This window comes from Typopeltis vanoorti, chromosome 18 (assembly GCF_054136105.1).
Source record: "Typopeltis vanoorti isolate ZY-2024b chromosome 18, IOZ_Tvanoo_1.0, whole genome shotgun sequence".
NCBI lineage: Eukaryota > Metazoa > Arthropoda > Arachnida > Uropygi > Thelyphonidae > Typopeltis > Typopeltis vanoorti.
The window spans coordinates 22,639,682-22,659,411 of record NC_143566.1 but is presented as its reverse complement, the minus strand read 5'-3'; the positions used below and the strand labels follow the sequence as shown (position 1 = coordinate 22,659,411).

The following is a 19,730-nucleotide window of genomic DNA, read 5'->3' as shown; positions in this document are numbered from 1 at the left end:
GCACAACGGCATGAAAGATTATATAAAAATGAATGGAAATGTCGGTGTGGAACTGCAACATGGAAGACCACATATTTTCACAGAAAGAAGGTCCATGGATTATAGCATATGTTGTCATTCAGTCTTGCAAAAAATTGGTGACTGCAATTACCAAGAGATCAGTAATAATCTATGCAGAAGTGAGTCCCAGTGCAGATAGTACATCCATACAGAAGACTGCATATACAATCTCCATGAGCAAGTTGCTTCTTCCCATAAATACCCTGCTAAAAAAAAAGTTCATATTTATTTAGTGATAATGATGGAAACAGTGGTTAAACTTCAACAACTATATTGTGGATGACCAGAAAATATAATTGATACTTTGGAATGTGGAATCTTTTTCATCAGTTAGGAGAATCTAGATCTGGAAAATTTGTGATCAAGACTGCTGCATTGTCCCACCTGTAAAGCAGCATGGTAGATGGTATATTTTTCATTTATCTATCCCACTATGAATGGAGAACAGCCATGATGTTCTGAATAATGATGTATTCTTTGAACTTGCAGAATTCTAATGAAGAGGTTTATATTTATAAAAGAAATAATCATGAGGATAGATCATAAAAACAGTAATTAGAAGAAACACACGTATAAACCACAGTGAAAATTATTTAATTGTAAATATTTCATCCTAAGTATCTTAGGACATCATCAGTACAGTATTTAAACAAAATTAGGAATAACATACAGTTAGGGTGCATGATTACAATAGAATCTCATGAAAACGTGCATAACGTGTTAAAGTAGTACAAAAAAAAAAACGTTAATCATTTAACACAATTTTGTATGATAATTTCCCATACTTTATGAATAGTAAGAACGTCGTTGCGGTTTAGGTTTGGTCTGTGTAGTAGGGCTTCAGAACTTTCTTTGTATAAACGTTCGTGTTTAAATAAAGATCTATGTAAAAGTTTAGCCTTTTCCCAATGTATCCTATGGTTTGGATTTTCAATTCCGTGTTGAGAGAGGCCAGATTTCTGCGGTTTAAGAAGACGAATGTGGTCTTGATGTTCCGAGATGCGTTTCTGAACAGACCTACCTGTCTGTCCAAAGTAAGATAATTTGCATGAGCATGGAATCTCATAAACACCAGGTAACATCAAGGGTGAGAATTTGTCCTTAGGAGAAGGTAATAAATTGTAAATTTGGTTGATAGGTTTGTAAGCAGTGGCAAAATTGTATTTCTTCATAATTTTAGTGCATAGGATTCCCATACCTTACGTTAAAGGCATCTCAGAACATCTTTCTAAAATTATGAATGCACCACAGGTTTCGTTATTTAAAAAAAATAAAAACAGTAAGATACTGGGAATTCTCTCATTAGAATTCAGATGTGGAACTGTTACCATCATCACTATAAATAACTGAGAACAAAATCAAATCTCAGATGACTTCCATAAAATCATATTTAAAAAAATACATTCAGGGGGAGAGTAAATTCATACATGCAATATACCTAACAAATTTGAATGCAGGTTCACTGTTCATGGTTTGTAAGTGATATTTAGCATGTAACATCTGATATATTGCAAGAACTTCCAAAAGATATGTAGAACATGATCTTTAATTCTATTCAGACTTCAATGCAAACATGGGACCTCACTGGGCTCTTTGAAAAGATGATTTACCAGCAGTTTTGTAAGATGAAGGCATAAACTGTGAAGTCTGACCTGTCATATCCTACATAAACATTGCCATAGGAATAGTAGATTTTATAGATGCCAGGATATTTCTAAAGAAGGAAACCATCTTCTGGAGAGAGTAAAAAGTTTTGAAGTATTGAGCTGGTTTAAAGTAGACACAATGTCTACATGTAAGAAGGTATATTGTGAAGAATGGTGAATAGAAGTTCTGTAATAGCATGTAAGATTTCTCTCTTGACCACAATCTATAAACAGCTCTTTTTGGTTAACTGTTAAAAATTAATCAGTCATAGACCTGTTCTGTGGGCAGTTCGTTTGAAATAGAAGTTTAGCATTATTACTACAACAGAAAATAAAGCCACCTTTACCTTAGAAGCAAATGCTGATAAAAAAGAAAAAGTTGAGTTTTCTACCAGTTCATTCTTATTGGTTATCCAAAAACAGTTGCCTATAGACTGTTGTGTACCAAGACCTTATCCCTTTCATGTGATATTAATCCCAGATATAAGGACTTTGTTTCTTTACCATATTTCAGGAGTTTACAACTTACTTGCAGTTTATTCTTATTAAATGTATAAGAAATTAGTTTGCAAAACATATAAAGACATAGCATGTTAAATAATTGGTATTAATGAGATGAAGATTAAAATTGGAGATAATTCTAAAGAATAACCATAGTGATTTTTTGGGTATCAGTGATCAAGAAAATGAAGAGATAGCTGATAGTATTCAACACTAAACATGATGATTACTTCCCAAATGGCAGGTAATTTAAAATAGTGATATGAACAAATTTTGAAGATGCAACATATTTGTGTCTTCGTTCCCTTGAAGATGCAAGTAATGAAGAAGTAGACAAATTATTTGAATATTATTGTAAACCTACATAAAGGAAAAGCTGGTTCTTGACAATAGAGTGAAAAATGAATCACAAGTACACTAAAATGTTTTGAGAAAAAGGCAGGACTAATAATAATGAAAAGTACCTGCTGGATATCTGCTCATAACATGGGCTGTTAATTACTAACACCATATTCCAAAAAAATAATAATAAATTCACATGGAAAAAGCAAGCAAAAAATAAGAAAAATCTTATTAGCTGTTTTTTAAATTGTTGATACTGCTGTATTCACACTGATGATAAAAGAGTACAAGATTTGAAATAGAAACCATCATTTTGTTTTGAGTATGATAAAATGATAATAATGAAAATTGTCAAGTTATATTTATATAAAGTTTTAAAAGACATCAAATTTGAGCAACTATCAAAATTGTACACTCAAATATTACTGGAGGGGGGGGGGGGGAATAAATGAAAGTGTTTAATATCAGGAACCAAACCTGAAAGACTAAGTGACAAAATTTGAAGATACCTTGATCAGCTCAATAGGGGAAGCATGTGGTGAAGTGCAAGGCCAGAAAAATTAGGACATTATCAAGAAGTTAAGGATGCAGTCCTATAAAGTAAAAAACATTAACAATTATCTATATACTTCTTTATTATTTCTTCCATCTTTCTATTATTTCTATCTATTTATGTTTCTATCATTGGGTCCACCAGAGAGCAATATTACAGTAGGACATGTTACGAGGTGACAGAGGGGAAAAAAAGATAAGTTTTCATAATTTATTAGAGTTTTTGCTTTAGATTTACAGGGCGTCTAATCTAGGTAGAACATATTGTCTGTGGATAGTATGTGCTTGTTGAATTTGTACGTCAAAGTAATATTTTAGTGTATTTTGTCACTTCTTTGTATGGTGTTTGAATAATAGTGGCTGCTGCAAGTCAGTTTGCCCATATGTTATTGCCTGTCCCACCACCATTTAAGGACTACATTTTATGCAGCATATGAGATTTTGTAGGACCAGGAATTACATGTTTTTTTAACATGCTGGAAATGAAAAGAGCTTGGCAATATGGAACTTAGAACAACAGACTTTTGGTGGCATTATGCCAGAAATGAATGAATGATAACAGAGAGGGAGAAAGGCAGTGTGATTGAGGGTAAAGAAGACTGGTGGCATGTGAATAAGGATATAAAATTAAGGAGTGTAGTAGATTTGGAAGAGGTTGGTGTTGTGATTGGGAGAGTGAACGCCCAGTTATATAAGTTGTTTGCAGAGAGAGACAGATGTACTGAGAGGAGAGGTGGAATGTATTAGGAATTAGTTAAGAAGTGTGAAAGAAGAGAAAAGTAAGTGAGAGAGCAAGGAGAGAAAGTGAAAAGAGAGAGTGAGGGATGCAGGTGAGCAAGGAAGGAACAGGGTGGTAAGAGGTGTGATATATGGATATTCGATCATCCGGGGAGCACAAAATAGAATGCCAGAGGAGTCTTTGTCCGGAAGAAAAATAGACAGTGTGACTATGACAGTTATGCGAGGTGAAAGAATGGATGAGATGATTGTGATGATCAGTACAAATTACATGAGAAGCAGTGTGAATTGGATAATGAGAGATATGAGGGTCTTCATACTTGAGGTTGTGTGTGTTACCCAGTTATGATAATGCACAACAGAGGGGAAGAGCATCAATAATGAATGTTATAATAACTAGAACATATGAAAAGATATGTTCGATTATGTGGATGCCTAGAGTGCATTTCACTACAGAAGAGAACTGTATGCGACGCCACGCCACTAATGGTTTTGAGTGCGTTTGGTGTGAGGCACAGGTGGATGAGTAAGACAGGATATTTAGTGGGATGTTGCTATAAGCTAGGGAGCTTAGAGGGTGAAGAACAGGAGACATTTAGGCCGTTCAGCTTTGTAAGTGTGAAAAGGATTATTATATGAGATTTTAATTACAGCAGTATAAATTGGCAAGAGGAAACTGCATGTAGTATTAAGGGAATGGGATTTCTGGAATTCTTGAGGGACAAATGACTCAGGCAACAGGTAGTAAAAGGAACTCAAGGTTTCAGAGTTTTCCATTTGGTCATAGCATCAGAGGATTTGATTAAACTAAGACAGCATCTCTATCCCTAACTGGAGAGACTTACCATGTAGTTTTGACTTGGAGGATGAATAGACATGTAGGATTATCAAATAGAAAGGAATTTGTGTGGAATTATAAGGCAGGTGATTATAATAATCATAGAAATCAGCTTGGGACAGTTATATGGATGGAGGAATTGGAAAGGCAAGATATCCTTAATGCATAGGAACTGGTGAAGAAATATTTATTAGCAGCAATGCCAAGTTATATACCTCGAGTGAAAAAAGAGAACACAGTTTGTTGTAAAATGCATGATAAACAATATCAAATGGGGAAACTGCAGGTGAAAAAAAGATATTATGGAACAGATATGAAGATATGAAACTTGAATATAAGAAAAGATTGTCCCTGAGATCCAATGAAAGTACTAAGAAATTCTTTCATTACATGGCTAGTAGGAGAAGCAATGATTGTGGAAGAATAGTACTGGCAGACAAAGATGGGAATAGAGTGAGTGATGCAGAGGACATAGTGGAGTTGTTTAATGATCACTTTATTGGGATGTTATTTAATTCTGCAGAAGTAAGTTTTAATACTAAAGGGATGAGGAGGATTCAAGGTTTAGAAGTGCAAGAGGAAAGTATGTTTTAAATATTGAGTACTCTGGATGCCAATAAAGCAATGAGATTGGATGGGATTTTGCCACTGGTTTTGGGGGAATACATTAATGAACTGACAGCTCCTTTGACTTGACTGTCTTTTGTAGTGAGAGTCTGGCTACAGGAAAGTGTAGCCAATGAGTGGTAGTATAATGAAAGTGCCAAACTAGAGACCAGTTTCTATTTCATCAGTAGTTGTAAAGATTTTGGAGAAATTAGTGAGAGATGATATACAGCATTGGGCAGAGAAGAGCAATATTATCTTTGAGAGTCAGTATCGATTTGTTAAGGGGTCTCATGTTTTATAACCTGATTGCCCTTTATAATAAAGGAACAAGTGCAGTTGATGAGGGAAATGCATATACTGCCAATTTTTTGGACTTTACAAAGCTATTTGACAGGGTGTCACATGATAAGCCGATTTAAATTAAAGCACGTAGGTTTAAATATCAGGTTTAGTGAATTGGATTGGAGATTGGCGGTCTGATAGATAGGGAGTTGTGTAGGACGGAGTATTAAGGAAGTAGAAGGTTATAAGTGGTGTCCCAAAGGGCTCAGTACTGAGACCTATTCAATTCCACTTGAAGTGGTGGAGGCAAGGAACTGTGGGATAGGTGAAAATTAATAGAAACTTTAAGTTCAGTGGACATATCACAAAAGTGGTGAAGGTAGACCAGAGGATTGCTGCAATACTGAGAAGGACCCTGAGCAGTAGAAATAGAAGGGTTGTGAATTCCATCATATAAAACCCTGATCAGAGCACCCTGGACTATTATGCTCAGGATTTGAAGGGAATAAATTAACCTTTGAAAGAGTACTTAGGCAACTAACAAAAATGAGAGGATATGACTGAGATATTGTAACTGTTAAGATGTAGTTACAGGGTTGACACAGGTGTATTTTCATATGTCAGAATGAGGGGAAAGAGGAGAATAAGGGATCATCCCTTAAAGTTGAAAAAAGAAACCTTGAGCAAGAGAGTTAGGAGTAATTTCTTTTCATGGAGGGCAGTTGAACCTTGGAATGCATTGCCTGTAAGGGTGGTGACAGCACTAACAGTGAATGAGTGTAAGGAGTTGTATGATAGACTCTATGTTGTCTAGCATAGGCCTCCCACAGTGAGTCTTGTGCCTCAACAGAAGTCCTGAGTAATAATAATGATATTATTATTGGATGTGGATACTTCTGTGGATCTGAAGAATCTTCATAGGTGGCTCAAACTGTCTACGCAATATCTATCTTACCTGTTCTTGAACTCATTGAGAGACAAAATACTGACAATAGACTCTGGCAACCTATTTCACTTATTCAGCACTTAACAAGTAAAATATATAGTCCTCACGCCCTTATTAACCACACTTTAACTTAATCTTAAGCATGACCCCTTGTTCAGTTCCTCTCCCTCCCTCAGCAAACTGCTTAAATATTTCCTCTGCATCACTCCTTTATAGGACTCTTAATCCTCTTTTAGTAACTTTAATGTTTATAACATATTTCCTCTTTTATGCTTATTAATCAACTTTTGCAACCCATAAATTCTCAGTCTGTCATGGGGTGCCTCTTCATGTGAGCATATCTGAACACAGAATTTAGATATGTCTGTACCATATCCTTATTAAAAGGAATGATAAGTATCTTATCTTTGCTTGTTAGTGTATTCTTGAATTGCCTTAGCAGTATGCCCTCTAAACTTTCTCTATTCTCTACCAACACCCACAAATCCCTAGCTTCATCAATTTCCTTGAGGTTTAGTTCCATCAATTTTGTACATGACTTGTGATGTTTATTGCAAAATGCATAACTTTACACCTTTCCACATTAAACTAGCAGCCATTATCTTTTGTCCAGATTCTCAGCCTATTTAAATCACCCTGCGTGCTCTTTAAATCCTTAAACGCTAAATCCTAAACTCTTATGCTATCTAGTTTTGCATCAACATTAAACAACTTAATATTTCAAATTGTTTTCTAATATCATTTATATACAAATTAAACAGTGGTGGTCCAAGCACAGAGCTTTATGACACACTGCTTGTTACCTGCTTTCTCCTGGATTCTCCTCCTCCACATGCTATACTTTGGTATCTTTCCATCAGCCACTCTCATAACCATATCATGTGTTTCATATTCATTCCCATTTATTCCAATTTGCTTATTAAAGTTGCATGTAATGTGTTGGTGCATACTGTAGATTGTGAAGTTGTGCAGATGGATACTAATGGAAAAGTCACTTTATGTGTGTTCCATTCCCAGTGATTCAGAGATGCTTTCCAGAATTACTTATGTATTGATGCCACGCCATGTCTTTTATCGGGTTTATCAGTGAGAAGAATGTAGCCAGGAATGGTAATATTTTCTTGCAAGGTGTGCTGAGTTTCTTATAGAGCAACAATATCTAATTTGTGCATCATAAGGATATTGTTTACTGCCTCTGATTTTGGTCTAGTAAATCCATCAGTTCATCTGGAGGATAGTTGAACAATTCCTGGTGTTGTTGTGAGCTCCGAGTTGTGGAGCTGACCACATTGAACAGGTCCACCAACAACAGATAGTTGATCAACCTCTTCCCCCCCCCAGATATGGAGGATAACTGCAAAATAAGTAGATAACCTGACAAAATGCTGTAGGTCTGAGTGTTTTTAGAATCAGCATTAGCCATAAAGCACCCCCACCCGACCTCAACAGGTATAGGTTGCATTAATTTATAAGATATCTGGGAAGCTATCATTCTATGACTGCATTTAGACTGATGACATAGGGTATTTTCTTCACAATTCTGTGAAGAAAACGATCTGATAATAACAAATACTACATTTAGCCTACCTCCTAGAAGACGTTACACATGGAAAAGTCATAGAGACAGCTACAAAAACCAGATTGACTATATAATGATTAAAAAAAGATTTCTTAAAAGCCAAAACATATTCAGGGGCTGATATTAGATCAGACCACAACCCTCTGGTCATTAAAGCAGGAATAAAATTAAAGAAAACAATGAAGCCTATACACATAGAAAAATGTGATCTTGGCTCCTTTAAAAATTAAGAAATACAAGATATATTTTTAAAGGAACTGTCATTATCCACTGCTGTTAATGTTCTTGATTCCACCAAGTATCCTTACTCTGAAGATGAGTTGAGGATAGATGGTAGCAATTTAAAGAGAGCATGAAAAAGGTAGTAAAACAAACAATTCCCAAATATGAGTAAACCTTGGATGAATGACAAGATACTGAAAATGATGGAGGAAAGAAAGAAACACAAAAATTGTCCTGAATACAACTTAACCAAGGAGATCAGGAAAGAATGCAGGATTGCAAACAAAGTATGGCTCAACAGATTCAAGGAAATTGAGCTTTTGGACAAAAAAACACAAAACCAGAGAACTTCATGAAAAAGTTAGGGAACTAACTAGCAAATCTGGGAAAAGGCTCTCATCGTATTGAAAATGCCAGTGGAAACATCCTTATGGAGAAAGCAAAATAAGGGAATAGATGGATAGAGTATTCAAAGGATCTCTTACAATCATGATAGAATAGATAAACTGTCACAAGAAAATTTGGAGGGACTTGCTATCTTTCCTGCGAAATAACAAATGGCATTAGGAAACTGAAACCAGGAAAATCTCCAGGAATGGATGGAATTATGGCAGAATATCTAAAGGCTTTAAATGATAAGGCTATAAGATTACTGATTGACATATATGAAACTGGACACCAGCCGAAAGATTTTAAGCACTTGACATTCCTACTAGTACCTAAAAAAATCTAAGGCAATCAAATGTGAAGAGTACAGAACAATCTGATCAATCGGATAGTAAAGTTATTATTATTACCCGAGACCTCATGTAGTCAAAGACTCATCTGGGAGGTCCTTTTATCACACACACACAGCTCATCATACCGTGCTTTGAACACATTCAAACTCCCTGCAGACACCACACTCTCAGGCAAGGCATTCCAATCATCTACAACTCTGCACGAAAAAACCTGCCTCTCACTTCCCTACTCACACCTTCTTTATACAGTTTCCAGGGATGACCTCTGATTCTCCCCCGATCTCCCACTATTTTCTGTAGAACCTCTCCAGCATTGATCCTATAACAACCCCTTACCAACTTGTAGGTCTCTATCATATCTCCCCCTCTTCCTCCTGTCCACCAGACTCTGCAAATTGCATCTCCTCAATCTTTCCTCATACTCGACATTCCAGAGGTCAGAAACTACCTTAGTCAGTCGCTTTTGGACCCTTTCCAACATCTTTTCATCCTTCTAAAAACCAGGTGACCAAATCTGGGCACAATAGTCCATGTGTGGCCTAATCAAAGCCTCATACAACGGAACAAGAATCTCCCTACTTCTACATGTCAGTGTCCTCCGCATTATTCCCAGAAGTCTTTGTGTTGTCTTCACAATTTTGGCTATGTGTCCCCTAAATTTCAGATCCTTATTCACTATCACCCCCAGATCTCTTATTTCTTCCACCTCCAACAACGTATCCTCACAAGCATAAATTCTGCATCCCATCTTTGTTTTCCAAATTTTAAAACTTTACATTTTGCAACATTGAACTCATTTCCGTGCCCAATCACTCAATTTATTCAAGTCTTCCTGCAAGGTCACAACATCCTCACTACTCTTAATGGTTCATCCCAACTTTGCATCATCTGCAAACAACTGAATATCTCCATCAAATCATCCCCTATATCATTAACATACAAGTTAAACAGTAATGGCCCTAAAACAGATCCCTGAGGCACTCCGCTAGTGACTTTCCTTTTCCTGGATATCGCACCCCCATACAAAACTTGTTGATACCTATCAGATAGCCAGTCTCCAATCCAATACACTAACCTAATATCCAATCCCATCTGCTCTATTTTGACTGTCAACTTATCATGAGGTACTCTATCAAAAGCTTTTGCAAAATCCAAGTATATTACTGTGTATCCTTCTCCTCTGTCCAAGGAAGCAGTCACTTTATTGTAATAAGTAAGTAGATTACTAAAACATGACCTCCCTTTAGCAAATCCATGCTGTCCATCAAAGATGATACCATTGTTGTCAACCCAACTCTGGATCCTAGTTCTCACAAGCTTCTCCAACAACTTAACCACAACACCTGACACACATATAGGCCTATAGTTTAATGCTTGAGTTCGATCACCTCCTTTATGAAGTGGCACAATCTTGCCCTCCTTCCACTCCTTAGGGATTTGACCGAGTGCAAGAACTCGTATTAAAAAAATATGTCAAGACAGGTGTCATCTCCCTGGCACATTCTTTCAGAATACGTGGCGATATATTATCAAGTCCCACAGCCTTATTAACATCTAGTTTACTCAACTCCCATACACCTCTTGCTCACTTACAGTCAGTCTCTCCTCTCCATCATGTACTGCTCTCAGTCTCTCTATGAAGTCACATTCACAAGATTGAAAGACCTGTATGAACTGCTCATTAAGTATCTCCGCCACACATTCTGCAACAGCTGTCTTTATACGATTTTCTCCAATCGATGTCATCCTTCCATAATCATTCTTTCTTTTGCTGGCTACATATCGAAAGAACTCCTTAGGATTCTTTTTGGCTTCATTAGCTAACTGCTGTTCATACCTCTCTTTAGCTGTCCTCACCAACCAAGTCACCCTCCTTGCCTGGTCCTTGTAGACCTCATGAAATTGGTTATTTCCACTTCGCTTATGCTGCCTCCACAATGCCCTCTTTCTCTGTATCGCATGCTTAATCTCTTTATTCATCCATCTCACACCTACTTCATTTAACCTTCTCACCCTTGGAATATATTTGAACATTACATCTACTAGATAGTTTTTGAAAATCCCCCAAGCTGCATTGATCTCTTTTCTAGCTAACTCCTCATTCCATGTTACACCCACAAGTTTCTCCTGAGCTCTTCATAATCATCCCTCCTTGTAGTTCCACATATACCCTTTTCTCACAGAGGTCCTCACACTGCTGGCAACCACCCAGGTAATCACCTCATGGTCACTCTCACCAATTGGTGGATGATTTGACATCTCATTTATAATTACATCCTCTGATGAGATGACTTATGCTGTATATCATCCTAGAAAGACATAAAATGAAATTGGAAATTAATGAGACACAAACTGGTTTTCAGGAAAATAAAGGGATTAGAGAAAGACTCTTACATTTAAGAGTCTTTGGAACTATTATAGAAAGATATCTGTAGAAGCAGAAAGAAGTCTAATTATGTTTTATTGACTACACAAAGACCTTTGATGATGTAGAAAATGATGATAGAATGCATCAAAAAATTAGAAATAGATAACAAAGATACCAGATTACTGATAAATCTATACTGGGAGCAAACTGCCTCGATAAAAATTGCAGGAGAAATCTTGGAGGAATTACCAATAAAGAAGGGTGTCAAACAAGGGCGTGTTCTTTCTCCTATATTGTTTACCCTCTATACTGAAAATATCTTCTAAGAATTAGCAGAATTTATAGGAGTCAGTGTAGGAGGCAGAAATATAAACAACTTAAGATATGCAGATGACACAGTACTGCTGGCTGAAAACAAAAAAATCTTCAAAACCTACTAGAAGAAACACTGAAACTAAGTTAAAAATATGGACTTAATTTCAACTTCAAAAAAACCAAAACCATGCTGGTAACAAGAAAAAGAGAAAATATCCGATATAAATATTAAGATCAGAGGAAATACTTTAGATAAGTAGAGAATCATATATATTTAGGTCAACTAATTACAGAGAATGGAAAGTGTGATAATGAAATATTTAGGATAGAAATTGATAGATCAACCTTCATTAGCATGAAGAACATTCTTGGCATCAAGGTAAATTCACACAAAATCAAGAATCAGGCTGTCCAAATGCTATGTGTGGTCAACACTGCTATATGGAGCAAAAACCTTTTTTTATGTTCAAAATATTGTGAACATAAAAGCCTTTGAAATGTGAAGCTTCAGAAGAATCCTTAGTCCCATTGACTGCCAAAAAACTAATTTAGAGATATTAAAGATGATTGGAGAAGAAATGAACCTCTTGAAAACCATTAAGAAAATGAAAACCACCTACCTTGTCATGAATTCGAAGGCATGAATCCCTACAAAAAAACACTTTTACAAGGTTCTCGTAGACAAAAAAAAAAAAAAAACTTTTACAAGGAATTATACAAGGAAAAAGAAGAGGAGGAAGACAAAGAACAGATTTAATGGAAAATATCAAGGACTGGGTCTTTTTGTCTTATGAAGGATGTAAGAGATAAGCACAAAAACTGTACATGGTGGAAGTTCATGATAGTCAACCTCCTGGAAGGAGATGACACCTTACAAGACAATGATATAGTGGAAGATTTAAGTGATAGAAATATGCAGTTTGATGATGCAAAACTGGTAAGGGCAGTAATTGATAAAGGTGATGTTGGATATCTTGCAGGATGATTTAAATAAATTAGCAGTGTAGGCATATGACAATGATTGTCAATTTAAAGTTGCAAAATATAAGATGAAAATATTGCACACACTTTTATATTAATGGTACTGGATTACTGGAAATCGATGAGGCTAGGGATCTGCGGGGAGTGGGGTGATTATTATTATTTTTATCAACAGACCTCCATGGGGTCAAGAGACTCATCATGAGAGGTCCCACTCTCACATGCACAGCTCATCTTACCTTGACTTAAATGCTTTCACTGTCCCCTGCACTGACCACACTCTCAGGCAATGCATTCCAATCACCCACCACTCTCAATGCAAAAAAAAATAAAATCCACTCATTTCCTTGCTCACACTCGCCTTATACAGTTTCCAGGAATTGCCTCTCATTCTTCACCTGTCTCCAGATTTTCTATGAAAAATCTCATCCATGATAATCTGGTAATTGATCATGTCTCCCCCTCTTCCTTCTATTCACTAGGCTCTGTAATTTGCATTCTCTCAATCTGTCCTCATGTTTCACATTCCAGAGAACAGAAACCAACTTAGTCAATTGTCTCTGGACCCTCTCCAACATGTCATCATCCTTTTGAAAACCTGGCAACCAAATCTGTACACAGAAATCCATATGCCACCTGATCAGAACCTTGTACAATGGAATTAAAGCATCCTTACTTATACATGTCTATTTTTGTATCAATCACATAATCTGCTATGTTGTCCTCACAATTTTAGCAAAATGTCCATGAAATTTCAAGTCCCTATCCACCATAATCCCCAAATCTTTCATCTTCTCCACCTCCTCTAAAATATGCTCAGCCAATCCTATACTCATTATCACATCTTTGCTTCCCATATTTTAAAACCTTACAGTTTGCATCATTAAACTGATATCCCCAGACACTCACCCATTCAGGCAGTCCATTTAGGTCCTCTTGCAAAGCTACAACATCTGTTGTACTACATAACTCCCCAACTTTGCATCATCTGCAAACAACTGTTATATCACCATTTAAGCCCTTTCCAATGTCATTTACATACAAATTAAACAACAATGGCCCCAAAACAGACCCCTGGAGCACACCACTAGTGACTTTCCTCTTCTGGGATATCACTACCCATACACAATCTGCTAATACTTATCAGACAGCCAATCTCCAATCCAATGCACTAATCTACTATCCAACCCATCTTTCCAATTTAACTATTAGTTTGTCATATATCAAAAACTTTTGCAAAATCAAAATATACTATTGTATATGCATCCCCCTTGTCCAATGTATTCATCACCTTGTTATGATAAATAAGCAGATTGCTAAAACATGATCTTCCTTTAGCAAACCCATGCTGTCCATTAAAGAGCATTGTACTGCTCTCAACCCAGTTCTTAATCCTTGTTTTCACTAGCTTCTCCAACACTATGACTACAACTCCAGTCAAGCAGACTGGCCTATAACATGTTTATTCAAAGTGATGATCATCTTCTTATTATTACTAAGAGAGACCTCCAGGGAGTCAGGGCTCATCAAGGAAGGCCATACTACACTCACCAGCTATCATACTTATTCCTGAATTCATTGACACTTCTTGCAAAGACACAACATCCAATGTCAATCTATTCCAATCACGCACCACTCTATGAGAGGAAAATCTAGCCCTCATTCCCTTCTTAGCAGAATTCATTCTCAGCTTCCAAGGATGCCCTCCATAAAGTGAAAAATTCCATCAACTGAAACCCAGTATGACCCTTTCAGAAGTTTGTAAGTCTCAATCATATCACCCCTTTTTCTCCTGTTTACTAGTGTCTGCAGTCTACAACTTCTCAATCTGCCTTCATAATCAGTATTCCACAATCCTGATATTATTTTTAACACTCTCCTTTACACTCTCTACATTGTATCAGAATCGGAACAGAAACTAGGAGACCAGACCTGCATACAATAGTTCAAGTGAGGTCTTATCAAGGCCTTGTGAAGAGGCAAAATGGCATCCTTATATTTATAGAGTCTTTATACATAGAGCCTCCATAGCTCAATCAGTATAGACAAAGCCCTTTGGTCAGAAAGACCTAGGTTCAATTTCTGTCAGTGAGGTGAGTCCCTTTATCTGGTCTCTTTCAACGAAAGATGAGTTAGCCAATCTCATACAGAGTTAGGGGTTTTTTCCCACCCAGAAACTTGGGTTTTTCATCCCCCAGAACAGGCAAACCAGCTCTGTGAACACACGCCTCAACAGACATAGGGGACACATACACATACTGGGGGAGGCATAAGGCTAACCACCTTATCCTCAAGTACAGTTGCGATTACAAGAAGACTTACTTAAACACCATAAAAGGTAAAAGAGGAGGATTTAAAAAGAAAGAAAGAATCTTTACACGTTAAAGTTTCTGCATTGCAATTATCTTTTGAGTTGTATTTGCAATCTTTGCTACATGATCCCTGAACTATAACTGCCTATATACTAACACTTCAAGATCCCTAGCCTGATCAGTTTCTTCTAGCATAATCCCACCAATATAATACGACATTGGATATCTAATCATGCCAAAGTGCATGACTTGATATTTACTGAACTGACATTCATTTTCCCATGCCCACAATTCCAGCCTATTCAAATAATTCTGCAAGTACTGCATATCAGCAGCATTTACTGATTACCCTACCTATTTTTGTGTCACCAACAAATAGCTGTATGTCACCTGTAAAATCCTTCCCAATATCATTAATGTACTGATTGAATAACAGTGGACAAAGGACTGATCTTGGTAGAACACCACTAATTACCTTGAATCATAAGAGTCACATATCCCCACATACCACTTTTTTGATATCTGTCAGTCAGCCATCCTCTTATCTACACTAATATTTTATAATCCAAACCCATATTTTCCAGTTCATGCTACAATCTACCATGCTGTATTCTAACAAAAGCCTTAGCAAAATTATCATGGTGTATGTATTCTCCCTATTTCAATGGCAACATTATTATAGAATGTGAGCAAGTTGCTAAAACATGATCCTCCCTTAGTAAACTTGTTCTGTTCATTGCAAAGTAGATATTCACTTTCAATCCATTTCTGAATGCGAGCCTAACCAGTTTTTTCCAAAATCACCACTACTCCTGAAATACTGATTGGCCAATAGTTGGATACATCAGTCTTTTGCACCACCCTTATGCAATGGGATTACCATTTTTCCATTCCTGTGGAATTTTCCCTGTTCTTAGACTCAAATTATATAGCCTGGTCAAAGGAATAGTCAGTTCAGCTGAACTGACTATTCCTTTGACCATATTTAACGCCTGTGCTGATATCCCATCAGTCCCTATTGCTGAACTGTTATTCAGTTTGTGCAGCAGCTCTAATACCTCCTCTTCGTACACCTGACTTTCTTCGTTCAGTGAAGAGATAGCAGTAAACTTAATATTACATGTACCAGGTTGATAGCTTTTAGCAAAATGGGCACTCATTAGTTGAACAACACCATCTGCATTCAGAAGAGTTATTCTTTCATATTCGTTCTTTTACTTATATAGTTTCTTTTACTTATCATCCCCTTTATGAAGTAGAACAATTTTGCCATCTTTCCACCCCTTTGGAAGGTGACTAATCTAAGACTCATGTTAAAAATCTAAGTTAAAGCTGTTAACTCCCTGGAACATTCTCTCAAGACATGTGGTGATATACCATCAAGTCCCATGGCCTTGTTGACATCAAGTTTATTCAATTTCTCACATTTCTTCTGCTCAGTCACCATCAATAGTTCCTTTCCCATTCCCACTGCTTTCAAGTTCTGCATTATATTAACAATCACAAGGATGGAATACTTCAATGAACTGCTCATTAAACACCTCTACTATATCCTCCTCAGTGTTCTTCATTCTCCTGTTATCACTGACCAACATCATCCTATAATTATTCTTCCTTCTGTTGGCCACATATCAAAAAAATTCCCTAGGAATTCTTTTAACATCATTTGCTAACGGCTGCTCATACCGCACTTTTGCTACCCTTACTATCTTGCACCTACCCTTCCACCTATTTTGCTTGCTCTTTTTACTCATATGCCTCCTCCACAATGTTTTTTTCTTTCAGATTGCACATTTCAGTCCTGCAGAATACACTCAGTCATTGCCTCTGCCAGATAATTCCTGAGTAGAGACCAAGCAGCATTGATTTCCTTCCTGAGTTTACTATAATCACCTGCCTTATAGTTCTACATATAACTCTTTCTCACAAAAGTTCTGATATGGCTAGCCACATCCCAAGTGCCCACTTCATGGTCACTTTCCAACTGGAGGAAGAATGTAACACTTCATGTAATGGTGGACAGAGATTTGAAGTTCAGATGACATATTGCAAAAGTTGGCAAAATAGCTTAAAGAATTATTTTTCACCATGTGGCACTATGATTGAGAGAACAATGAGTTTATGGTTATTCCTGGAACTTTAGTAAACCTGTGTTTAAATGAATTATGCTTGACAAGACATAATATATACATTGTAAATTGAGAATTTGGGGGGTGCATCTTACCTATGCCTGGGAGCCATTAAAACAGAATGATTAATGGAGAAAGCAAGGGGCCCAAAAGAAACTTTGTACCCCCTAATAAAATTCCTCTCTGAGTCCCTGCCTGTAGTTAAGAGATATATAAAGGTTAATTTTTTTCATGGCAAGCAGTGAGTGAATGAAGGTATGCTATAGGAAATAAACGATGCATCAACAATAAACAAGGTCGAAATGTATGATAGGAATAAAGTTGACCTTCCAGAGAAGCATCCATGTCCTGAAGAACAATTATAAATATTTTTAATGAATTGAACATGTTCATATAATTTAAGTTTATGAGTTAGGTGAATGTGTAGCATTGCTATTGTGGTAAAATTAAAAGTTAGAAAAAGGAAAGGTTATGAATTAACCCAAAATGTAGACTTTCCAATTAAGATAATTTTATTTAAAACCTGTCATTCTCAAAGATATAATGAATGTTAGCATTGAAAAAAAAAGGTTGATGTTAATAAGAGGTTGGAGATTTTGCTTTCTCTTACTGGCTGTCTGATATCAAGATTGTGAACATACACTATTTACAGTGATGATTACAGTTTGAGGTTTACAGACTGAAAGAAACTTAAATTTTTCAACTGATAAATATAACTTCATATATAACTTTTTCATCTAACAATTTCAAGGTACTTTTTCTTCCCTTTTAAGTTTGAAAGTAACCTGTGGGTTTCTAGATGTGCTATACATGAAATCTGGCTATAGTAAACTCATATGAACAAAAAGCGTAGTTTGTAGATGGTGCCATATTTTGCAGTTCATTATAGTAAGTTTGCTACTGAGTGGCATGAACAGCAGTTTTTAGAATCAGTAAGGCAAAATGACTGGAAATCTGTAGTGAAAATATGAGTCACATGTATTATAATATTGTTAGGTTACTTAGAATTATCTGATCACCTTTTTTTACATTTATTCTATTTTCAGTCATGTAAATATGCACTTAGACAAATTGGTCCATTACTGGAATCTGAATGTATCAATAATATGTTCCAAAAATTCTTACTGGATGATGCCTTACTCCACTATGGGGAATTTATAAATGACCTTACTAAAGCAATAGTAAGTATTTGTTTTATATTACCATTACAAATATTTTGATATATATACACTTCAATAAATTTTATTATTATACTATATGCAAATAGTACATTCAAGAATTTCTCAGCTCTATCAATAGGTGCACCACACCATTATTTTGATTTTTACTAGAATGCAATTCTTGATCTTTAAAATAAAATAGTACAACTTCACAAAGGTGGTACAAAAGAAAATGCAATGAATTATAGATCAATTAAGATTTAGAAAAGTTGGTTATCACTAGGGTGTGAGCATGATTCCCAACATGAGCATTGGTTTCTTAAAGGACAACTACATTTTAGTAATCTAGTTACACCTTATAACTGCGACAGTTTTGCTAGATGTGTTATACATGAAATTGTTAAGAAATTGACTGATCACCCCATGACATATTAGGAGAATATAACAAATAGATTTAGATCAGTGTTTCCCAAACTTTCAGTACTCAATTACCCCTTTTAAAATTTTAATAATACTGACATATCCCTCCCCTCAGGTAAAGGTAGTTTGGGAGAAGGTATAATATTTTATTAAACACAAATAATTATAAAGATGTATGCTTTTAACATTTGTGCTATAATAAATTAAAAATATGAACCAGTTTTTTTAATTATTAAATGCAGTTTAGTTATATGACCTCAATATGCATACATACATAATTTCATGAGAAAATTAGTGAAGTTTAGTGGCAAATTCTAATTGCATGATTTGAACTATTTGAATTTAAACTTTTAATGCAAACAGTTCTGATTATGCATTTGGAACATGAATGTACAGTCACCCATACACAGATAAGCAAAAATACAGTGTCAAAAATATAAAAGAAAAAAAAAGGCAATCAAAGTTTAAAAAAATGTGCCTCATACCTGCTAAAGACATACCAAACTTTGAGAAACACTGGATTAAATATATTAGAGGATTAGCTGAGGGAAAAGATATGAAATAGATATCTTGATACATCTAAGCCTCCACCATCTGTAAAAGCAGGCTATCTCAATAGGGATGTACAGTCCTGTTGGAACAGGACATCCCTAATCCACTAAAATGTTTCAAATGTCAGAAATATGGGCATGCCCAAATGGCCATGTTACAAGTGGAAAGATGGAGGAAAAAAAGATTAAAAGAGAACAAAATGCATTATATCAGGATGCAAATTAGCCGCTGCCATCCCACCTGTCCTTAAATATTCTTATGCTGAGGAGGCAGTTAAGAAAATGTCAACAGCAATTCAAATTGGTATGTCTATTCCACCATACCTAAACTTTATAATCTTGAGTGCATCAGTCACACAACCTATGGTCTCTCTGCAAGCATCTCCAAAAATGGTTCCATTTGATGAGAACCCACTTGTCACAAAAAAAAAAAGCATGT

At 36.0% G+C, this 19,730-nt stretch overlaps 1 protein-coding gene across 2 annotated transcripts in view; it reads left to right on the top strand.

Annotated features, from left to right (window-relative positions):
- c11.1 (maestro heat like repeat family protein c11.1) overlaps nt 1-19,730 on the top strand; it is a 763,927-nt gene that overhangs the window by 709,543 nt on the left and 34,654 nt on the right. For both annotated transcript variants that reach the window (XM_090407949.1, XM_090407950.1), the window contains exon 34: nt 18,207-18,341. In XM_090407949.1, coding sequence (XP_090264075.1) covers nt 18,207-18,341 — 135 coding nt within the window. The remainder of the gene's footprint in view (nt 1-18,206; nt 18,342-19,730) is intronic.